This window comes from Solenopsis invicta, chromosome 5 (assembly GCF_016802725.1).
Source record: "Solenopsis invicta isolate M01_SB chromosome 5, UNIL_Sinv_3.0, whole genome shotgun sequence".
Taxonomy (NCBI): Eukaryota; Metazoa; Arthropoda; class Insecta; order Hymenoptera; family Formicidae; genus Solenopsis; species Solenopsis invicta.
The window spans coordinates 14,238,544-14,264,023 of record NC_052668.1 but is presented as its reverse complement, the minus strand read 5'-3'; the positions used below and the strand labels follow the sequence as shown (position 1 = coordinate 14,264,023).

General features: G+C 31.6%; 1 protein-coding gene across 8 annotated transcripts in view; it reads left to right on the top strand.

Moving 5' to 3' along the window:
* LOC105202341 (glutamate receptor ionotropic, kainate 2) overlaps positions 1–25,480 on the top strand; it is a 158,729-nt gene that overhangs the window by 90,472 nt on the left and 42,777 nt on the right. For all 8 annotated transcript variants that reach the window (XR_005574740.1, XM_039449019.1, XM_039449016.1 and 5 more), the window contains 4 exons: positions 1,455–1,616; positions 10,374–10,625; positions 16,871–17,046; positions 22,178–22,231. Coding sequence is in view for 7 of the 8 variants with exons in the window: in XM_039449019.1 (XP_039304953.1) it covers positions 1,455–1,616; positions 10,374–10,625; positions 16,871–17,046; positions 22,178–22,231 (644 nt within the window). In the remaining variant the exon portion in view is untranslated. The remainder of the gene's footprint in view (positions 1–1,454; positions 1,617–10,373; positions 10,626–16,870; positions 17,047–22,177; positions 22,232–25,480) is intronic.

The window sequence follows — 25,480 nt, the reverse complement described above, 5'->3', positions numbered from 1 at the left end:
TAGTTAAATGATTTTCGAGCAGTAAAGTACTTTCATTTAAACCGCTTTTAAACGAGTGAAGAGATTTGCATTTCCGAAATTTCCTTTGAAGTACCGTACAACATAGAAAGCAACTAATTATAATTTTATATTATTTCCTGTGTATTTTTCATGATAGCTTTTAGCATGGAAATATTCAAAAGCATGGTACTCGGATTTGTAGTTGGTAAAAGTAAAAAAAAAAGACAATTTGGTCGATAATTCGATTGATCGGTCCGTCCAGCAAGTTGATTGTTGCAATTTTTATTCTTACTAACAGGAACGAGAAGGAATTATTTATTGACAAACTGTCCGTCAGATAAACAACTAAAAATATTTTTTATCGATTCACGTTGTCAGTTGGACAGTTCTTACGTTTTAAAAATACACTTTTCAAATGGACTAAAAATATAATATATTAAATATTTTACTTCAAACAATAATTGTTGATTACATAAGAACAATCTTCAATGTTGATTATTTTTGACGCAAAGCCAGAGTTTTAGTTTATGAGAACGTTTTCGTTGGAGTACTTTCTGATACCGCGAGCGTGGTTTTGGCCGCGGTAATTATTCGAATTTAATTAAAACTCGCGTTCAAAGTGAGCTACATCGCGGCGAAGTCATTAATTAAATTTAGGAGAGAATCGCGCGGTACCTTACTGTTGTATATGTAGGTAGATATGTACGACTGATTCGGAAGAGATCGTTATTGCAAGTTCACGAACTCGGTTATAACTTTGAATGAACTCAGCTTCTTTTAGCGGCACTGAAATTTTCTTTTCGGATTTGTCTGCGTTACCAGCTTCATTCCTGGTTCTGATGCGGACATTTCCTCCCGGGAACTCCGTTCCCAATTCATATAACATATAATGGAATAAAATATTCTCTTATCACTGGCGAAATGGCAGGTAATTAATAAATGTGCCGACATTTGCTATTCAGTTATCAAAATTCACGAAATAAAATATCCTTTTACAATGGATTAAACTACAATGAAATTGCTTTGATCAATTTCAATTCCTTTTATTTCCAGTATTTTCTGGATGTATAAAATTATTCATAATTTTACCAAAATTAATAAAATATATAATTAATTAATCACAAAAACTTTGTTGTATCTGTAATATATATTTCAAATAAGTTTTGTTTTACCCATATATTAATAATCAATCTAATAATAATCTTTACTTTCTAACTTTTCAACATACACACAAATACAGTATATCTTACAGTATATCTTACAATTTATATTTTTACTTTAAAATAGATTTATGTTTCAATATTATATCGTGATTATGGCACTTTTCAAGGCAATATGTTATCGGCACAGTTATATAATATTTAATTATTATTCATTATTACATATTGTATAGTTTTGGGTATAAAGATAAAAACTTTAGCGTTTAAAAAACATATTTTTTTAAATTGTTGCAGGAGCGATCTTCACCGAGGATCAAAAGGACAGTCCGTCGGAGTTGGCATTCAAATACGCCATTTACAAAATCAACAAAGATAAGACTCTTTTGGCGAACACGACACTGGTTTACGATATCCAATATGTGCCTAAAGACGATTCGTTCCGCACGTCCAAGAAAGGTAGGAAAATAATCAATATGGCCTTTGTAATTAAAAGTAACGAATAGTGTTATCCCGAGATTCTCGAGGAGATTAAATATTATTTGAATAAGTAATCATCTATTACCTCTTCCTCGAAAACTATGTCTGTATCTCTGTAACTCAAGCATAATCTCCATTTGAACGTATCGATGTGTCGCGATATTGATAAGGCACAAATCCGTTATCTAACAGAAACTGAGTGATGCCGCTAGTTTTCTCGTAAGTAAATTTAATAAATGAGAAAACTCAATATTATTATTAAAGTACATTTCAATATATTGAAATATTAATTTAGTGCTAGTAAGAATTACAGAGAAATAAATCAAGAATTTTAAACGTTGAATCAAATTAAATTAAATTTTATTTCTTTGTTTAAATTCGAATCGAATTAAATCGTATCAAATCTTTAAAACACAACTTTTAAATACAACACAATTATTGTTAGATTGAATATTAATATGACATTTCAATATAATAAGAAAAATAATATTGGTAATACGTAATTTTATAATTTTGTAACATTGTTCATATATGTGATTCGTGCTCGAATCTATTAAATTCGAATTATGGAGATTCACATCCGAATCGAATCTCATCTGATTCAATATGATTCAATTCAAATAGTTTGCACATTCTCTAGTAAGAATTCAAAATTGGTACAAAATCATTATAATTAATATAAAATCATAGTTATTAAAGTACAAGACAGTAACAATTATATAGAATGACAGAAGTTAATTTGTTGCAGCATTACATTGTTGTTCAAAAGTCGCACTTACAAGATATATGACAGCGATAATTTAGAAGGTGGTGACAATGATTAATAGCGTGGCAAACTTACAATTAATACGGTCGATAGTTGCAGCGTTATTAATTATAACGTAACAGCTTCACAATATTACAGTCTTATTTTTTAATCACTTTACTTTTACCTTTTTTTAAGTAATATAATCCAAACGTACATTTTTAATAAAGCAATAAATTTTCTCTACTACATTTGCGTAGCAAAAGAAAAGTTCCATCAATAATTGTTAGACAGAAAAAATTTAAAGATTATTTTTAATTAATTATATTCAAAAATATGCGATAATTTTATCAATTTTCAATATTTGACACAATATGTCCACAATAAACATTCAGATTTATATTCAGACGTTACATCAAATACATCCTAAGTTTAACTTCCAAAAATTTCCAGTTTTATTATTAGACGTTTTTTGTTTATGATTTTCAGTTACCGCATTAAAACGTTAAAATAAAGTACAAAATAAAGTTCCGCGATATCTCGTAGACATAAAAATCTACGATTGATATCTTGGCATTGATTCGGTTGCATCATACCGTTTCAAAAAAGGTCATATTATTTTTTGAACGATTATTTTGCGTCACTTTTTTATTACTGTATATGTGAAAATACGAAAATAAATGTGTCAAAACAAAAAATTAGATACTTTCAAATTGAAACCACATTATTATAAAATGAAAATCAGAAGTACAAATAAAGACATTAATGAATTGGATTTTGATTAATGCTGTAGAAATATGTTCAGTGATTTTATCGAATTGTGTGAAAAATTTGTTCTCTCTGCTATTTTATAAATTTGTAAATTATAAATGTGCTTTCAATTAACTTTGAATTTATAAATAACATAATTATTTTATAACATAGATTGCACAACATGTTATTCACTGAATTCAAAACTACATGTTTTACTTATATATATGTGTGTGTGTGTGTGTGTGTGTATGTATTATATAATTATATAAATATAATATAACATATAAGAAAACTTCAATTAATACGAACTAAATTCTATTCCTCACATGCAGCACTAACAACAAAAAGTACGAATATAATCCGAAATGTATCTAGTTCGTGCAATTTGTACGGTATAAAACATAAATCAACTTCATCAGCGCATGTCAGGTAGCGGTCATGAATAGCGGACGCGATACTAGCTAAAATCAACCTAATTAATTAATTTAATCCCCATCTTAATATGGTCAAAAGACTGGCGGTTAGAGCATGACGTGAATGTCCTGTCAGCGGAGCGCTTTTGACACGCGAGCTTAAAAGTTGGCAGGAAGCCTAGCGATAGCAATTCAGTTAGCCGCCGGCAATAACGTGAATTACAGCGCGAGAATGTCGTACGCGACATGATGTAGCTTCAGATTTATGTAAAATAACACGAAACCGGATCGACTCCGAGAGCCGAAACCATAACAATGTCTCTCGCGCAATCGCGAACGCGGCGGATAAATCTCCGCGCAACGAGCTCGACCGGTTATGAATTCGCCACGAAGCAATGTCTCTTCAAAATGTGTTTTCTTACAAAATTCTACACCGCGTAGGAGATATTCCATTTGTTTGGTTTGTCCCAGCAACTCTCAAGTTAAGGTTCGCAAACTTACGATTACCAAGAAGTTATTTTATCGTTTGAAAAGAATAAATACAATCACTTATTAAAAATTAACTTGGAATTAAGGTCTTACGATGCTATTACTCCGTAATTGATTTATGACATCTTAAGACAGTATTTAAGATGATCACAAAAACCGATTACGAATACCGGTCTTCAGATGCGTCAATATGATTAGCTGGGTTGTCTACAATATTCAGTGAGATAAAATTTCCTTCGTGTAAAGAAGATTCTGTGCAAGCTGGAAAGCCGGGAAACTACATACACACTTATACACATGAGCCGTGCGAATATGGTACAATGATTAAACCCAAGTATTAAATCATGTAACTATCCAGGGACCACATAAAATTTTCTTCTTGAAGCGCTGAGAAGATTCTTAACTCTGAACGAGCGAGATAAAAGAGGTCACGACGATCCTGTGTTTATGTCGTGAATTCTAAGTTCACTAAAGTGTATCTTGAGAGCTCTTTTATCGTCTTTTTTTGAAAATAGAACAACGAACGGATGTAACAATAAGTATCTAAAGCAAACATAAAAATAATAGAGATGTATGATTGTAATTGTTATAAAGTTCTGCTAAGGAAACAATTTACGCTTCGTTTATAAACAACAAAACGCGCATCAAAATAATATATAGATGATGTATATTTATGGCAGCGTTTTTTTTTTTCAAAGAGCGCTTGTGTCCCATCTACACCCTTTTAGGTTCTCCCGAGGGGAAAGTATTCGGCCATAAATATGCCTATAGAATCTCATTATGCATAATGAGAATCCACGTACTTTTTTTTCCTCCACGGCACGCTTAAAATGATGTCCGCGGTTGGAGAGACTCCGGTTTCCTTGCTGCCGTTCTCGCCGTTGCGTTTTCTTCTTTCGAGAATGGGGTTGAACCGTATCGAACAACTTTTCCAACTTTTCTTTTGTAAAACTGGCTTATCTCACGATAAATCTCCCGCGTACGTCGCCCGGGATAGGTGGCTGTATACATTTTCTCATTTCTCGAATCTCTGCGCGAGTTTAATGTTGCGTACGCGCGCGAATTCGGTTGACTCGCGCCTAATATGCCGTGATGCGTTTTGCTTAAAAGTAATCGCGACTGACTCTCCTGCGCACCGTTATTTACGCTTAATGTATCCACGGCCTAAATCTCTTCATGCGAAAATTTTCAAATGGATTGAAATTTCACTCTGCGCACCCAGGACCGTCTCCTATCGAGGCAGAGGTTCAAATATTTACGTATCACGAGATCCGAATGGAAGAATTAAAACGCCATTCTTCTTCAATACATTTGACGGTTAAAAATATATTCTCTTAAAAAAGAAACAATTTTTTTTGTCTCTAATGCTCTTTCAGTAAAATATTAAAATCATAAAATAGAAAGAATCCTCCCCACATAGTCGCCCTTGTCGTCCGAGAGAAAACTTTCATTAAGTATAAAAAAGTTGCATTTTAGAAAACCAACGCGGGTTCTTCTGTTATTCTTTAGAAAATTGTACGTAAGATTCTTTATTTTCCGCACTGTTATGTCGGAGCTTTCCGGGACGAGGAATAAAACCTCGATGGAAAATTGAATTTGTGGCGAAACACTCAACTCGAGTAAATCCTCTATGAATTTCTGAGGGCATCTAATATGGATTACAAAATATTCTGACATCTTTACTCTCAGAAGAATGAATCTCATATAACGGATCGATTGTTAAGATAATTACAAAAGAGCTTAATATTGCTATTATACCTCGAAACAATAAAGATGACAACAAATTATTTTCTTTCTCCATAGTATTGATAGTATCGTGAATATAAAATACACTATATATCGTATACAATTAAATAAATACACGACCAAGTAGAAATAAGCTTTATTCGATCAGAGCTGGGTTTTAGTGCTTAATAATGTTCTTTATGCTTCGTATTTTCCAGTTCTTCAAATTTGCGCGCCGATTATTATCGATCATAAAACGTAGGAGTCCTAAACTGAAGCTAGAAGAGTAATATCATAATTTAAATTGATATGGTTTAAACCTTGGCCCGGGTAATATTTTCTTTCAATAAATTGTTCACAGTATTTTTAAAGATGTTTATTGGCATCAATATTATTAAATTAATTGTTAATTTACTTTTATAATATTATTCCAACTTTAGTTTAGAATTGCGTGTTAAAACCGACAGTAGCATGCAGAAAAACTGAAAAATTGTATATAAATTTACAAAAACATTACTAAGCATAAAATTTAGTCAGATTGAAGTGCTTATTTTCATTTCAGTTATAAAATGTGCTCTTGTTCACTTTATTTCAATAGATTAATTGAAAAATCAATCAAGAATTTAATATTGAAAATATGCAGTAAAGTGTAAAAAGGCAACATCTAATAAAATTCAATTTGTAATTTTATGTAATTTCACGTAGTTAAAAACGTAAAGTTGACGCGTCATCAAAAACAGTTAATAACAAGAAATTTTGAAGTAAAAGTTTATACTTTCTCTGCTATGCTGAGAGGAATTTTCTTCTCTCTAACACCGCGGATACACGACACAAATTTCGTTTTACCTTTTTGTGTTATAAGAAAGTAAGTTACTTGGTGATAAAAGATATAGTTCTTTATTAATTTCCTGTTACACCAAAAAAAAAAAAAAAAAAAAACCTGTCAATTCCTGAACTGGAACACTAGAAATGGAATTTCGCACAAATTTCCTCTCAAGTTTACGTCACAAGTGTAATTTTGCTCGGATCATCGCGAAAGTAGAAAACAAAGGAAGACAGAAATCGGAAGAGACCTAAACCAGAAAAATTGATTGGATAACTTTGAGGAGCAGCGACCCGGGCCATCGAGGTGGAACACTTTAATGGGAGGTTCCGTTTACGAGAGCTACGGCCAGAAATGGCGTGCAGCTAACCAAATGACGAAGCGATTATTTCGCTGGATTATATTTTTCAGCGTCTACTGAGGGACTCGGTTCGCACATAGCGCTCGTAATCCTAATAGACAACCTCATCCCACTTATCCTCTCTCTCTCTCTCTCTCTTTCTCTCTCTCTCTCTCTCTCTCTCTTCCACTGCTCTAACGACTTTGCGATGGCTTTTTAAAGAGATTTACAGCTCGTCATTGTCAGTCAGCTTAATTCTCTGATAACTCAAACTGCCATATCTCTGTACGAGAAAGTTTTGTGAGCATGCGAGCGCCCTGTTGCTTATGCAACTTTTAACGACGAAACTAACGAGAGACAGAACATTTACCGGATCCCTTTTCAACCGCGTTACGACGGATCATATGGAATGCATCGCAATTACGCATTAATTAGGTTTTTTACATTCTAAAATGCCAAATATACTCGTTGAGAATTTCTAAAGTTAGATTAAACTTTCTGCCAGCAAAAAGCAGCACGCAAAGGATTTAATTTATTTGAATTAAAGTTTAGAATAATATTAAAATATCACATAATAAAATAGAAAAAAATACAATTTTCTTCGTTGTCAATTATGTGAAAAATAGCGTTGACATAATAAAATCGTTTTTATAGAAGAATGTGTATTCCTTCTAATTACATAATAAAATACAAAAGTTCGCTGTGCGTTTAGTTTACTTTAAATAATGTTAATAATTTAAAGTGATTACTAATTCAACAAAATATCTGTACCAATTAACGTAAAGCGTATCTTTAAAACTATATATAGCAGCATCATTATCTTAATTACGATAATTCGTGAAATTATGAAAGCTGATTGTACGGTACAGTATACAGAGCTCGTAAAAGTCATAAGGAAGCTCCGAGGTTCTTTGTACAGAAATTGTCGTACTCATTATTCGCAAAACAAATAAGCGTCGGTTCGTTAAACAGAACTGCGATATCATAACGAAGTGATGATTCTTATTTACTTCTCGTACAACTTAATCAACGTTGGAGTAGCGTGATAAGAAATTTCACTAGCTACGGCAACAAAATATGCATTCTGTGAAGCGGCATATCATATGTTTGCATTTTTTTACACATTATCCGAACAATTTGATCAAATGAACAAGAATAATATAAAAGTTTATTATATGAATATATTATATAATATAAATATAATAAATATAAATATACATATAAAATATATTAGATGAATAAGAGTTTTTTGAGCCAAATAGCAGCAACCTCAAGTCAAACGTACAGCAAATGATATTTTTTATTACCGACTAACCGTCTTGGACAAGCTCAAAAGCAGATAAATAGAACGCAAAAGTAGATTGCAAAAATAAATTATGTAAAATTATTACCAATGTATCTTTGTTAATACTGTGGTAGACTTTTCCTGTATAAGAGAACGATTGAGATATTTAATCAAAGTCATTGGCATCTTCAAAGTATTTCAGTATAGTTACTGAATTCTATTACTTTGAGCAAAGGAAACCGCAAATCTATTTTATCGAAGTATTCCAACGCTGCTGCTGCGCAAGAATTATTTCACCCCATTAGTATTTTCTTAAACTTATTTTCTTAATCAATTGTTGCACGAATTAACAAAACACTTTTAATTAAATAATAAATTATAGAATCACAAAAGATAATACAAGATATACTATAAACAACACTTTGAATATTATCAAACAAATAATTTAATACACAAATAAAAGATTAATTTTATAAGAATAAATATTAATACAATGATGTAACCTGTGTAAAATTTTGTGCAGATGCATATTTTCCACAATGGAAACGCCAGTGAATAATTCAGGATATAGCGATAAAATTCAGCCAGAGTGAGAAAATCTTTAAAAATAGTAGTAATACTCTACCAAAATCGAACTTATCCATCCTTAAATCCAACTCTTCCTTACAAGCGTGCCAGGAATAATTTGCGATGTAAGGAAAAGTAAAGTCGCAGTCCGAATGTCTTTTCCTTCGAGGATAATGGATGAGAAAACTGTGCCATTATAAAAGAATGTATCAGTTCTCCGTCTGCTCACCAGAGAAAACGCATCGGAAAATCGCAAATCGAATATTGCGTTTATTTCCGATAATGTTGTTCAGTAATATCACATGTTAACTATTATGCAGGGTGATCATTAAAATATTTTAAAAGATTTTGAAGGATAATCCCTTATATTAATTAAAAACGAAAACTTCATATGACCATATGTCCAAAGATAATGGTTTGAAGAACATAAAGACTCATTTTATGGGGCCATATAATTTTGAAAAAAAAAATGCAATAGTTTCTTTAACACCTTGTATCTTTAATAAATTAAGTCGTTTCGGACATGTAATTTTATAAAGTTTTGAGTATAAGAAATTACCACTTAAAACTTTTTAATGACAACCCTGTATTTTTCAAGCATATTATTTGATTTTGCCCCTACATTGATTGTGAGCTTTTAGAATGAATCCATTAAAATCCATCATAAAATTTGATATTTTAATGTTTGAAATAAAAACATAACGTAAGTAATATAATGAGTTATTATCGACTTTATTTGTTAAAATATTAGTTATGGGCAACCAATCCTTTGTATTTTTTTATTTGTTTAAACTTCAAACTTCAATTAAAATTATTATTTATTTATAGGTTAATAAGTTTAATTGTATTCATAAAAGTGGAAAATGAATAGAATGTGCAATCGGTAAACGAGGCAGGAATAAAAATTCTCTTTTACGTAGTTACATATTTAAATAAAAATTGAAACTATTAAACAAAATTATTCCAATTTATTGTAATTTTTTTTCTTTCACATTTTATTATTTGTTCTTATATATTTATATAAACTTCTTGTTAAAGTTAATAAAGAAAACATCTCAGAGTACATTATAATCAATTTTAAAAATACTGCAGAGCTGTTTTAAATTAGCAGGTTATTATGGAAAAATATAGCAGAACAGTAGCAAGGATTTAAAAAAATCTATTGTAAATTTACTGCAGTTTTCTATGATACAGAGCTTCCAAGTACGCTTCATCTAGAAATATGAAATTGATATGTCAGAGCCAGTCTTCGTTCTCCAATCTCCGTTTTAGCACGCCCTCATGCTCCCATTGATATCTTTTGCGCTCATCTTAAAGCACCACAATATTGTCGTATTTATTTATAATACGCCAGTAAAATGTTTCTAAGAACAATCTTGCATGCATTGATAAATTTTAAAATATATAAATTTATAAGATATTTATATTCCTGTTTAAGAAAAAAACTATCAAAATGGCCCTTTAAATAAGTACTAAATTCTCGATTAAATTTTGCACATGCAATTACATACAGTTAGAAACGTAGATTAATTTAATATTAAAGTGTCAGTTAAATTTTGGCATTAGATTGCTCAAGTCATTTAATTTTTATTACAGCCTGCAAGCAATTATCCAGATCAGTGCAAGGCATCTTTGGACCGTCTGACCCACTTTTAGGTGCTCATATACAGAGTATATGTGAAGCACTGGATGTCCCTCACCTCGAAGCGCGGGTCGATTTCGAGCCTACTTTCAAGGAGTTCAGTATTAACTTGTATCCCGCACAAGATCATCTTAACAAAGCATTCAAGGATCTTATTTCCTTTCTAAATTGGACAAGAGTGGCTATTATCTATGAAGAAGATTACGGTAAGTGCAAAGCAGTGAGGCTGAAAACTGCCGCGGTAGTTTTCGAATATATTTCACGTAAATTCATATATGTTTAATGCACTTTAGTAAAAATATTGTAAATGCAGAGGAGTGTTTAAACGCGTACCAGTAGCTTACATTTTACTTGTTATAAGCACCATTAATAACAATAATCTATATAAATAAAACGTGAATGTTCGTTTATTCAAAATCTTAAATCTTCGAAAGTTCTTCAACAAATACTTCGAAATTTTGACACAACGTTGCATTTGCATAGGCGCGTGTTTTTATATAAAAATTGTATACCCACAAAACATCGTATACCGCGTTTTCTCTTTTCTTACCTTTCCATTTAACCAGACTGAGCCACAGAAACACGTGGCGCGACACAGTTAGTATGAAATAAATGAGAAATAAGTAATATAAATAAAAATTTCATTATTTCTTGTTATTTCTTTTGTATGTGTTAACAATATTTTAAAAAGTCAGATATAACTTTTAGACGTTAATATTTTAACAATTTACGCAGGTAATAATAATGTAACTCAGCAATTTTATACTGAATTTTTATAAAAGAAGATTTATTGGAGAATATTATATTCACCGTATATACATATTTTTAATTTTTATAAAGATTACACAAACCGATACTTTTATTAGAAAAACAAATTTTCAATTAACTCGTACTATCACAAATTTTATTACAATATATAATATTAAAATTTATAAGTAATAATATTAAAAATTCATATAAATAAAAATTGATGTACATATGTCAATTGCAAAAAAAATTCAAGTCAGTTTTATTAACGTCCTTACCTTCTCATTACTATCTATTATTCAATAAATTAATTTTTGAATATTTGATCCTTTACTTCTATAAATTATTAAGAAAATAAATATTAATTAAAGATATTTTTCTTATATTTTTAATTATTTTAATTTATAAATTCTAAATTTTCAAAAACAATACATATTTAGAAGACTCGTAGGTACGATTTGGACGATCAGTTATCTTAATTGTACCTTTTACATGTTGCAAAAAAACTTGTGTCGATTATTATTATTATTAACAGTTATTAATAATATTAATATATTTTTGTTAATATAATTGTTAATATAAATATTAACAATTAATAAATTAATTTCTTATTAGTAAAAAGTTAAAAAGTTAAACATTGTAGTAATAGGTAGCTAAAAAATTAAATGTATAATTTCCAACGTTTATTTGCGTACAAATCAGTATCAAATGGAAAGTATACCATAGTCAAAAATAACTTGAATGGTATGCATTTGATAATTCTCCCCTTCGCGTTAATATATCTTTTTATTCTTATTTTTTAATGGAATACAAATATGTGTCGAGTCTGTATTGCATGACAATTGATTACGGATAAATCATACATTGCGGGATTGAACCCATCACATAATTTCTTCGAGAACAGTAAATATGCTTCTAACAGAACACGATGGACCATAAATACAAAAATGCAAACAATGCTAATGTGACATTTGAGATTTTTCGACCGTATAGAACTCATTTTACCGTGACCGTCAGTGAGCGTCGTATAACAGCAACATGGAAAATCCTCCATGGATATATGCGAAAGAGGCGATCTCGTTAGCACCGCCGACGCGTTCATTACGCATACGCGTTTTATTTTATTTTATTTTATTTTTGGTTTCTCCGCAGCAGTGTCGGTGATGCGTCTCTATGCAAATAGAACGTCGGAATCAGGCGCCGGAAGTGGAGTCCCGCCGCAGTCCAAAATGTCGGCCTGTCACTCGCACGCGGAAGTAACGCACGCGTTTACATACGACGACGTAAACTCACGACGACGACCGCTCACGAGATTGCTCTATGTCGCTCCCTCGCCACTTTTTGTCACCGACTTAATCCCTACCCTGGTCGCGACCATGGTCGTCGTTTCTCTTGGCGCCTATTTCTATTCCGCGACCGGCTGGCACCATCCGCGGCGACTCATAGAAATTCCGACGCAGCGTTGACGTATAATATCCGAAGTTATCCGCCATTTCCATTCTTTTCGAATCGCATTAGTATACTTTAACTATCGCCGTTCATACAGAGAAAATATACGAGAAAAAATATTCGCCGGTATGCCTTCCGTCTATGCCCATTCGTACGGGAAGAAACATTTGCATTTATTTACCTTGGTAGAAAAAGACCGCGATAATATCGTTGTGGTAAAGTAATTATTCAGAATGTAGAAATCAGAAGTAAATTTTTTTCCCATCTTTGCGAGCAAAAAATTTCTTGATTTAATATATCCGAAAAACTACTATTTGTTTCATTGCTATTATTCAAGTAAAAATAAAAATTTTAAATTTTGTGCTATCCATGTACATACCGAGCAACAATCTGAGAAACACTATTGTATCATTTGATTTTTAATATTTCAAGAGTTCCGAGTTGACAGATATCGCGAATCTACCGTGTACTACAGTTTACGAAACGAGTCCTTTTCCTCATAGTTCTTTCGAGAGAATAAGTGGGAGGTCTCCGACCTTATCTTCCCTAAATTGCCGCTCTTGATTGGACGATGTAACGTGGCGTATAACAGGAGCACGAAAGTAGAACGTTGCTGTTAGCGATAAAACGAGAGGAAACGGAAAGAGTGCGCTTTTTTTTTTGCGCAAGTCCCCCTCGATGTCTATAGCCGCCATAAATCCACGACGAGGGGAGTGAGACAAGGCGTTTCAAAAATCCTCGTCGTAAAAGCGACGCGCGTCGAAAGCGTCTCTACAGCTCGCGCTCGGAGAATGTAACATCCCCGCGGCCTGGTATCGCCTAAATATTCATCAGTCGAGAAAATCTGTCTCGCGAGTTCGTTAAAACTTTAACATGCAAAGATAGTCACTCACTTAAACGCCCATTAAATGTTAAGTACCGTCGACGTCAATCGGAAATGACACGATTTGCAGTTTCAGCAAAGAGGATTTGTAAATTTTTGAACGATAACTGTAGTTTAATAAGTTTAATTGGCGAGCTTCGGGTATAATGAGAATCGCTGCGAGATTTTGAATAAACCTCTCGAGCACTTTGCAAATTTGGCAGGCCCCTCTGTCCCGCTCGTTGTCATTTAGTTATTCATGGCCGGAGAGAAACGCCTAGTTTCGCAGTTCGTTAAAACTTTACCAAGTGTGAAAAGTTTCGTTTTTCGGCGTTTTTCGTCGTGAAATAATAATGAACGATTTAACGTCACGCTAGTGCTAATGCAAATGATTTTGAGACATAAATACACACGCAACAGCATAAATATGAGGAATTGTTAAAATCACCTTCAATTTCGAATAATTATCATTTCGGTCGAGCAAGCAATGGCCACAGCTGCGAGCTCATTTAGACTTTCCCGCTGTTTCCTAATAGAAATTAAATGAATCTGTTATATTAAATTCTTAAACTTAGAATTAGTACAAAATATTTCTACTTTTTATAAAGTACCCTTATAAATTTGCATTTCTTTTGACAATTTTTTTAAATTTCTCGAATAGATCATTTATTTTCAAATTTATTTGATTCTTCATTAAAAACAAAGTTTTTCTTCAATCTTTATGAGCAAGAATTTATTAGTTTAAATTTTTTAGTAGTATTATACTTCTTTACAATAACATTTGAGGATTTACAAAAATGAGTATTTTGCTCTATCTACACTGGTGTGTATCCGTGACTTTAACGAGGTCAAGAGATCTCGCACGCAAACGTTATCATCAGAATGATGAGGGAACAAAACTAGTATACATTTTTCCTGGATTCTTTCCCGCCTTTTCTCTCTGTATCGTGCGATGCCGTCATAAATTGCCAGATATAACATTGTGTGTAGCTACTGCTATCTACTGAGTTAATTTTGTAAACCAAACTACCCTGCGCAATCTTTCTACTTTCCCTTTCACACATTTCTTGGTCGGACATGGTGCTCGTGGCGCTTTTATATGTGTGTGTGTGTGTGTGTGTGTGTGTGTGTGTGTGTGTGTGTGTGTGTGTGTGCATATATATATATATATATGATATTCTACTAGAAGAATCTCGATCTTCATTATAACTGTTTATTACCTAAGATATTTCCTTCACTTTGAGTTGTTTGTATAAATTTAATTTAATAAATTTAATTTGAATAATAATAACTGGACAGCGTAAATAATAATTTTGTTTCAACGGCACCTTGTAAAAAAACTTGCTCTCAATCGCTTACAATAAGCAAGTTATTAATGTCAGAAAATTGTAAAAGAAATTATTTCAGCACCGGAAAAATCAATGTCAACTTAATTAAAAGAAACTGTCATTGAAATTAAGTTCTTGAGTATAAGAACACCTTGTATACAAGCGGAGAAGAAGTATGCAAGTGGCAGTAATTGCTCGATTTGTTCCGAAAGTGAAGTTTACCATTTTTCATTTTTACATTTTGCTCAAAGTGCCAGGCTCTCTCCTGCAGGCTACCCTCGTTAACGCGCCAGAAAATTTATCTTCTTCTGCTTCCCTTTCGTCGTCCTTTAGCTGTTTATCGATCCTCTTTTTGCTGTCGCTCTATTCGTCACGATCATTACAGCGGAGTAATTAGCGAGCTCAAAGTTGGCGCGGCACCTATCTAGGTGTCCAAGAAGTCTCTTTCAGAAATACGGAAAAGTGGGATTGCACCGAGAATCTTGCGACTTTATCAGATTTGTACTCCTGAGTAAAGGAAAAGATTCGTCGCCTGGAGATTGAAAGCGTCTAATGTGCCGAATATATTAAGTCGATGATATATATTTCTCCTTCGTTCTATATTAATTTATATACATATATAAATATATATACATGTGTGTGTGTATGTGTGAAGCCATAAATTACTATAATCTATGAAAGTATTTTATTAAATTATCCAAACATTATATCATCAAGTTATCTTGTCTCTTTTCTCTATGATTAGAACGGGAAGAAGAAGGCAAGAATCAATCAAACTGCGATTAAAGTTAACCCCGACGTCAGTGAATTGACGTTGGGAAATGAATTCAGGAAACGTAACCGCATACGTATGTAATGAATTCCCTGCACGCGACAGAAATCTTGAGTCGACAGTGCAACTTAAGAAGTAGTCGAAGAACAATCGGATGGAAGTAAATTGTAAAAGTCGTGATGTCTTTTTAGATCCATCTTCGCAAATCCCCTTAACGCTGTAAAAGTAGTTATGAAAAGTTTGCTATCGGAATCACGGTCTTGATGATTCAGTCGCAAATCTCTTTGTAAATCAAATTAACAACTTTCTCTCTAAATCTGAAATCAGTGGATAATCATTGATTATCAATGAATAATTCTAATCATAAGTGCCACTGGTAATTAGTGATTATCTAAACTAAAAAATCAATCAATTTCTCGTCTCGTGTATTTATTAATTACTATTGCGTATTTATTAGTATTTACGAGTGTATTTATTAATACACTTGTAAGAACTTTTCAATGATTACCAATAACTTTTCATTGATTTTTAGATTCAAATAATCACTGATTTATCAGTGCCAAGTATGCCACTGGTAATTAGTAATTATCCACTGATTCAGATTTAGAGAGTTCTCTTCCCACATCGTTCTTTTGCCACAGCTGGCAAACGATGAGCTTGTTTCAGACAGCTTATCTATTTCTGCCGTACAAGAATCCATTTGTTATTCTTACATTATGTCTGAAGCCATAAAAATAACCAGCATTATTTCCATAAGAACGTAGATGGTGGTTAGATTACAGTGGAGCGACGGATTATAAAAGGCTTCTCCATTCCATGCAGAAAAAAAATCAATCATTTTATATATTTCGCTTCGCAAAGAATATTTTCTCAAATATTCACCATTGTTTCGCATTATTCCATTCATTTCTCGCTAACAATATACAATATATATCTGAGAATAATAACCTATATCATTGTATCATTGAAATGGTTAACAAACAAAAAACTGTTTGATTTTAGGAATAACTGAAATATTTCATTATTCTAACTCGTGAAAAAGTTCTTTTACGCTGTCCAATAAATGATATAAAAGCGACACAAGTTAAGCCGTGAGTTTATATTTTAGTATTAAGTATTTGCGACAATTGCAACAGACAACGTCAATCAGCTCGAAATGCCTTGTTGACACGACGTAACTTTAAATGATTTAAATGATTTAAAAATTAAAAATATTAAAAAAAACATGCAATGAAGTGAGCTCGGCATCGCGTGCAATTTGCCGTGAAAAAATATTTTTCTTCTATTTTGCAGGGCTATTCAAACTGCAAGATCTCGTGAAATCCCCGCCATCCGTGAGAACAGAAATGTACATTCGTCAGGCAGGCCCTACTTCCTACAGGCAGGTTCTGCGGGAGGTCAGACACAAAGAGATTTTCAAGCTGATTGTCGACACAGATCCAGCGCACATGCAGCAATTCTTTCGAGCGGTGAGTCCTAAATGAATCGGCAATGTTTGACATTGTTCCACAAAGGCTGAACATTTAAACATCGGTATCTTTCATCAATCAATAATTTCCATTTGTTTATACATTAATTGTCTGTCATCATGTTAAAACTAGATTTCAAATATAAATGGCACTCGGAATGGCACATATGTATTTCTTAATATTTTGTTTACACCATTTAATTTCTCGCATCATAAATCTGACAGGTTGCTTTATTTGAATGGATATATGGACATATTTTTTTGTAATAAAACATAAAGTATTGTAACAAAAAAAAAACAACGATCGTGTCAACGTAAATCATTAAAATTTACTAGCGCCATTATTTAAGAATTTGATCTTTGTAAATATCAATAAATTAAATGTAAAATCTCTGCTGTTATTAAGCTTCTATTATTACAGTTACAATCTGTTTTTAAAAATATACTCATTTTCTAGCTCTCTTTACATTTCGTCAATCTTTTTCCTTGCAAAATTTGACCGTATATCTGTCTCATAATAAATAACTGAAATTGTATCTGAAGTCGATAAACGTATCTGAAATGAACAGAACCGATGTGTGATAATAAAACGTTCTTTTTCAACTAATAAAAGACTCGTCTAATAAAAGAAAAAAAAATGTTAGAACTCCATCAATGAGAAATCTTTCATTTCGTTCTTTCGCGAACTACTAGCAATTATTTGAAGAACTAGAAAAGAAATCCGCACGCAAAAAATGCGAATCGATGAACGTGAGTAATATGATGCACACTGAGAAAAAAGTTGTTAACTTGACTAAATTTTTCAACTTGATTAAACTTCTTTAGTTAAAGGCTTTGTTTATATTGTGTTTTCACATTATCGGTTGAATAAGTTCTCTATTTCAAACTTCTTTAGTTCAAGTATTTATGTAGTCAAGTTTAAGTCAGGTACATAAATACTTGAACAGAAAGAATTTAATCGAGTTGAAAAGTTTATAGTCAACAACTTTTTGTTTCTCAGCGCAGTTTAGGCGAACACGTGGATTATAAATAATCGTTTCCTTTCCCGTGTGACACGTTATTTCAATACATATCCAAAACTTCTTGTAGATATCGTTAAAATCGTTAAAACCGCATTGAGAATGATACGCATAAGAACAGCGGTTCAATACAGTCGTACAGGCGGAAAACATGTTTACCGGATGTAAAATGGCGAAAAAGAAAGAGCAGGCAGAGGATCTGTACACGCGCGGGTCACATCGCAGCTCGTAAATAACTTTCCGGAATCATGCAAAAGGACCCGGTACTAGGAGATTAAAAGGACTTTTGCAATTAGGATTAATGGCGACTGCGCAATGCACTTTTTCCTTACGAAGCATCGTTTCTTGTTACCTTCTAGCTCTCGATTCGAAATGGAAATGCTGAAAGAAGGGCGGCGATGTCCAAAAAAAATGTTGCTAAAGAGTATCTTAAAGCATTTTACAATACGCGCACTTTGCGAAGCAGAGCAATGAATTGAATTTTATACAGGATTCTCGTACTTAAATTATTCATCGGATTATATCTAATAATGAATATAACGACTTTTAAGAATTTCTTCAGCGATATTTGAATTATAGAGAAAAAGAGGGTATTATGGCTACTTGGAACATTACGGCTACCCCTATTATCTTCATTATGAGATGATGAATTCTAATTGCTTATGGAATTATTTATTTAATTTTTAGCCCTGTTTTTTAGAGCTAAATACATAAAGCTGATAATTGTTATAAGGCATTTATATTTTTGAGCATTTCGAAACTTTTTTACGGTACGTTTAATTACACACTTAATTACACATACTTCCTCATGGTTTTTAAGTATATGAGTATATTATCATACGGATGCATGTATATACACTCAAGTGCTTTTTTTTACGTTTTATTCACATTTCGAGTTATGCAAAGTTAAATAATAAGATGAGATTTTGTTAATATGACTTTTTAAGCGAAATTTTGATCGCAATATTTCTTTGATGAATCAGTTATTACTCTAGAAGACTGTGTTTTCAGAAATTAAGAGATATGATTTTATACCTGTTGTTTAATATTAAACAAAAGGATAAAATAATATCTCTAATAATATCTTTAATGTTTCTTAATGTGGAAAAATTCTAAATCAGGAAAATGTTGAACAATGGAAAATTATAAATATAATATAATTTTGTAACAAATTACTGTGTGTTCTTTAAACTAAACAATTTTTTTAAATTTATTTTTGGGTTAGTCATATTACCACTTTTCTGTTTCCATTATGCAGTGCGTCACATTTTTATAAATTCTAAATAATAAATATTTTATTACTTTGAGTTTAGAATATGTTAAACAACATTTTAACGAATATAATCATTCAAATTTCAATATAAAATATTAATTAGTAACAAAGTTATACAACAAAATGAAAATGGGTGCTATATTACCCCCTTCCTCCTCTATAGAAAATATCATAAGGTAATGAAAATTAATATGTTATGAAGATATCTAAAAAGGATTCCTGACATATTTAATAAATTGTTTTTCAAAAATGTTTTACAAGTAATAAAGAAATACATCAATAATACGTAAATCAGTGTATACTGAGACATACAAAAACTTCATCATATTTTAAAACAATTTTAACAGTTTATGTATTTACAATATCTCTTTTCTTAATTAATGTATATTTTATATTATCTTATACAATTTATTTATCGCACGTATTCTATTCAATATCATAATAATTTTTATATTAAATATTATGTATCGTGTTCATGAGCATGCGATGACAACAGCTTCAAAATATTTTAATCACTTATTTGCATGAACAGATGACGCAAATCAGCAAATCGTGAAATTAAATTGCATGAATTGTCAGATGGTAACAAAACAAACGATGAAAATAACTCATGAAAATCACATGCTATTTTTGCGCCGCTTTGAAACGATAAAAGCACTCAATGTTTTTCACAATTTCCGACACTTTTGGAAACGTTGCTGCGTGCACAGCCGACAAATAGAAAAATTTGCATAATCGGGCAAGTGATCAACGTGCTGGAAATATACGCCCCGATTGTTCACCATTGAAATACGCGATCGACTCGTTTCTCAGTTATGCAGATAATATGTTGCTGAAACGTCGAAATTTATTATGACTTAGAATATGTCGATACAATGAAACAGTGAGAAAAATCGCGGCTTATGTCGTAATTCATGTACGTAACGAATATGGGACAATAACCTATAAATTATTCAGTGTTTAATTTGCGATAAAATGTGCAATATAAATACAAAATAAAATTACGACCACGTCCGGTTGGTCCTGCATAATGTATGTAACGTAATTATATGCTGTTCTCATATAAATACTGTTGACGTAAAAGGTACAGAATGTTAGAACTAACTTTGATGCGATAAATTAACTAGTTCATAATTGACAAAGCGTGTTAACTAAACAAGATTAATTATATACGCGTGCGGCAGAAGAATACTAACAAATAAACAAAGAGATCATTATTATTACAATTGCAGATAAATATCAAACAGAAAATAGAACAATTGTGCATTAGATAGTGCACAGGACATAATCAGGAAATGATGGTAAAATTCGTTCGCGAATTTAAAGACTGTAAATACATTGGAAGCAACAGAGATTAGATTCCGTTCGTTTCCCACCTTGTCGGAAACTCCGAGAAGCAATCTTGCTTTAGATGCGGTCGAAGCAAGTCCGTTATTTGCATGTTGCGTCCCTCGAGAATTTACAAGGATAACCCTCGACCGGTCGAGTAATCAAAAAACGTCCATGCTTTCATGCAACGGTTCTCGTATATCCTTTTAACCTCGCGCGCCCGTTTCGTCCCGCGTCCGCTTTTCCTTTCCACGAGCTGGTTTTTCCACGGCCAGATCCGTGCAAGACCTCTTTTATCTGACGCGCTCCCATCTCAGCTCGATCGATCTATATATATGGTCGTGGCCTTACCACGGAGAATGAAAAACGACGAATTATGTCGAACTACAAAGAGTGCAATATCAATATCCTTACGGTATACGGAGTGGAATAACGATAGACGACGTAATATTTGTCTTGCAAATGTTCATACTGAAATATATACGCAAGATAACGTGTTATGTACATAAAACATGTGCAAAGTGTCTAAGACGAGAGCCGTTGTAAAATTATATTGTCAAAATACTGGCGCGTCGAATCAATTTTCGAAGTAATAAAATATAGCAATATAAAATTTACTTTCAATGACATAGTACGTATTAAGGTGATATTTACTCTACAGTGCGAAAAAGTGTCCCGGTCTTTGAGAACTTTTTTAAAGAAAACAGCTGCACATATTTTTCTACACTTTTATACGTCTGTGTACATATTTAGTAAATATCTACACATTTCGATGTGCTTAATGTTTAGTAGTTTTTATTAGTTTTAGTTACACAAATTTACAGATAAACACATTTATCGAGGCTGACATGATTTCTAAAAAAACTGTTGAAGTCATCAATTTCAACTTTTGTGTATATGTAAAATGTCTTATATTTATGGCTTGAACAAGAATTATTGCGACAGATAAGTTGAAATCAATAGCTAAATGAATTTTTTAAAAACATTGATATTAGTTTAAAACCATTTAATTAACATTTAAGTCATTTTAGTAATTTGTAATATTTTTCATTAAAATTGAGATAACTAACAAAAATGTATTTTACACATACGCAAAAATAGAAATCAATAGATTCAATAGTTTTTACAAAATCATATTAGACATGAAACATGTATTTTCTTTAAATTTAGGTAACATAAAAAAATTAATAAACTTAGCCATGCCAAATTTTGTAAATATTTACTAAATATGCACAAATAAATGTGTAAAGAAATAGATGTAAATATTCATAAATAAATGTGTAAAGAAGAACATGGTGTGTAACAGTTCTTTAAAAAAAATTCCGAAAAAATAGATAAATAGACTAGAATATCCGTTTAATCGAGTAATCAAGCATAATTAATATTTAATTAAGAGATTCTCCAAATATACATATTGTTGCGCACATCGATTGCCTCATGCGAATCGATATTAGTCGCTTCCTCAGGGCGAGCACACAACACTATATAATTTCATTTTTAATTTGTTACAGATATTGCAACTACAAATGAACGACTACAGATACCATTACATGTTCACAACCTTTGTAAGTACATCTTCATGTTCAGCTTTAAACAAAGAAAGGAGAATATATATATATATGCAGTGCATATTAAAACTATTCAGATTAAATTTGCATGCGTAATATCACTGACCAAGTCAAACTTGTAACAATATTAAGAATTTTAGATATCATAATATTTTTACTCAATTATGTTATTATCTTCTCTATAAAATTTTACTATATTTGTACTGACAAAACATTTCAATATGCTATGAGAGAATTATTAAATTAAGTAATTTCTTAAATGTAATTTTTCTTTCTTTATCTGTATTTTTATATTAATATAATTACATTACGAATTACATTTTGGTTCAAAGCTCTATTCACTCTATGTTTGAATATTACGTTAACGTATTGTAATAGATAATTAATAATGGGCAATAAATCTTGTATATCTATTGAATATAATAGAACGTTTGTTTAATTAAGTGTATTATCATAGTGAAAATTGTTAATCGTTCATTAATAAGGTCCCCGTAAATAAATCACAATGTTAGATTACAGTGCGGGTGAGGATTTATTTCATTCGACATTTATCGGGCACGTAATGTCGCGTAATATCGTTTAAGAAATAAGAAAGAGCACTTCTTTCAAACGCATATGGGAATGGTTGTAGACGAGACTACTGCTTTGCAGTGTTCCATTCATCATCTTCATAACTGACATACCTCGCGCTCCTGTCGACCCCGCTTCTCTTTGTACACTCCGTACAGCTTATTATGTGTATTACCTCATACTGACGCACAGACGATGATAGGAATTAGATCTGCACAGGTGAGCGAGGTGATGCATATCAGATATACACTGACATATATCACTGAAAGTTCGTTTGCATCGCCACGCGAATCCCTACTCTCGTTTAGTACTCTCTTCTTTGACATATCGTCACTCTCTCCACCTTTTGAACCGCAAAACCCGAATTCAAATTTGTTGTCTCATTCGACAGAAATTTCTATCTTAAATGGAGCTAACAACGCGTACAAACCCCGCGGCTAGCCAAAGTTATGACATGCAAACACAAGCTAAATGTATATATACTAAGAGACAGAGAACTACGTTCTTCGTTGATGCGTTTACACTCGCACATATATATTCCGTACATGCATGCACGAGACATGTTTTCCGCAATGTCCCTTTCGAATTTTGCAGCTCGTAACGACAGACCTGTACACAAAACTGAACCACTATTCGATACCACTACTTTTCTGCAAATATATTCTGATTAATCGATGATAGTAACGTCAGTGCCGAATTTGGAATGATTTCTGCAGTACGGTCTATTTGACAGGCTTGCCATCAATCAATCTCTAATTGCGAGAAACAATGAGATAATTTGTAACACTAATAGATATATTTGGATGTACAACAGAACATTTTGACACCACTGTTACATTCCGACAGCTAGATGGTTTATTAGTCCGAGATCAACATATATTAACAACAAGATAATTATAGCACGGAAACTCATATTCCCCCCCCCCTCTCTCTCTCTCTCTCTCGAACACGTGTATCATTGATTCAATATCGGTATTGTATTATATTCCATTAGGAAGTAGCATAATATACGTACATATGTGTGTGTGTGTGTGTGTGTGTGTGTATGCATATGTAAAAAGATATATATATATGTACACATGTATATTCCATCAAACAATATAGCATTCAGAAGCAATAGAGTGATTTATAGAGCTTATTTTACGATTATTGATTAGCGATTGTTTTATATTAGTGGAAATCTAACCAGACTAAATTGGAATGCGGTATCTAATATATATAAATAATATTGAGATTAAATAAATTATTCTTTTAGAAAGATATTTAATATAATTTTGTTTTAATTTTGTGATCATCCCAACAAACATGATCATGTCGATTTATTATGAATTTCTCGTCAATTAGTTACGTAATTAATGACCAAAACATATTATCAATGGAATGTAAAAGTCGAAATGCCATGTATCGATGACATTATTTAAAATTCGTCTAAAAAATCTTCAACCAAACATATACTTTACAAGTAAAATAAATTTTATTGATTGGATCAATTCAGTAGAGTCATTAAAAAATTAATATATATATATAAAATATATTTTTTTTAACATATTTTTTTCATAAATGTAATTATAAAGTTTCAGTTTCTACCGATATTACTAGATAAACAACAAAAAAAGGATAAGTGCTTAATAATTTTAGGCTGTAATTATATAGATATAACAAGACATGTAGTAATTATAATAATAATAATAATATATAATTAATAATAATAATAATAATAATAATATATAATTAATAATAATAATAATAATAATATATAATTTATGTTATATAAATTATGTCATTACATATAATATATCTGAGACACTAAAAAAGGTATTTAATTTTAAAATATTAAAACGTTTTATTTCTATCTCCGTTTTCTAAATACTTAAAACTGTTTTAGTTTTAAATAATATTTTAAATTTAATACGCTAACTATTTAAAACTGTTAAATATTTCAGTTCTAAATACTTTTATATTTTAAATCAAAATACTGTGTAGTAAAATTAAAACATTTTTAAATATTTATAAAACGGAGATAGAAATAAAATCTTTTGGTACCTCTCATCGCTAAATGCTTCTTTTCTGTGTGTGTGTGTATAGATATAACAAATACAACGCAATTAAGACGACATTGAAAATATAAATGTAAAAGAGACGTACGTTATAGGTTACTTGACGTTGTTCGTAATAAAAATATACTTTTGATTATTAATACATTATTATGTTTGCTGGGATTTTAAAGCATGTAATAATCTATAAAGATACGATCCTATAACAATTCATGATATTATTCACAGAATCAATTATAATATTAAGGGTACTTTAAAACTTTATGAAAGTGATTGCCTTGCAGTAGCACTGTAATAACAATAGAGCAGTAATAATGTGTAAAAATGTAATAATATCCTGTGTCTGCAATATCGAAATCTGAGATCGATAAAACTATATCAATTTTGAAAACTTTTAAAAAGCATTTTGGTCAATAGATAAATTTAACGAGATGAAAAAACTTTGTTATAGTCCAACATTGATTCAAATATTCACAGTTGCATGCGATCTCGTAAAAAAGTTTAATGTACTCCTGAGATGCGAACCTCTCATTAAATTCATACGGTGGGTATATTCGCGTATTCCTAAATAAATCATTTTCAAACAATATTACGTAACTTTCTCCCGACGGTAAACGATGTC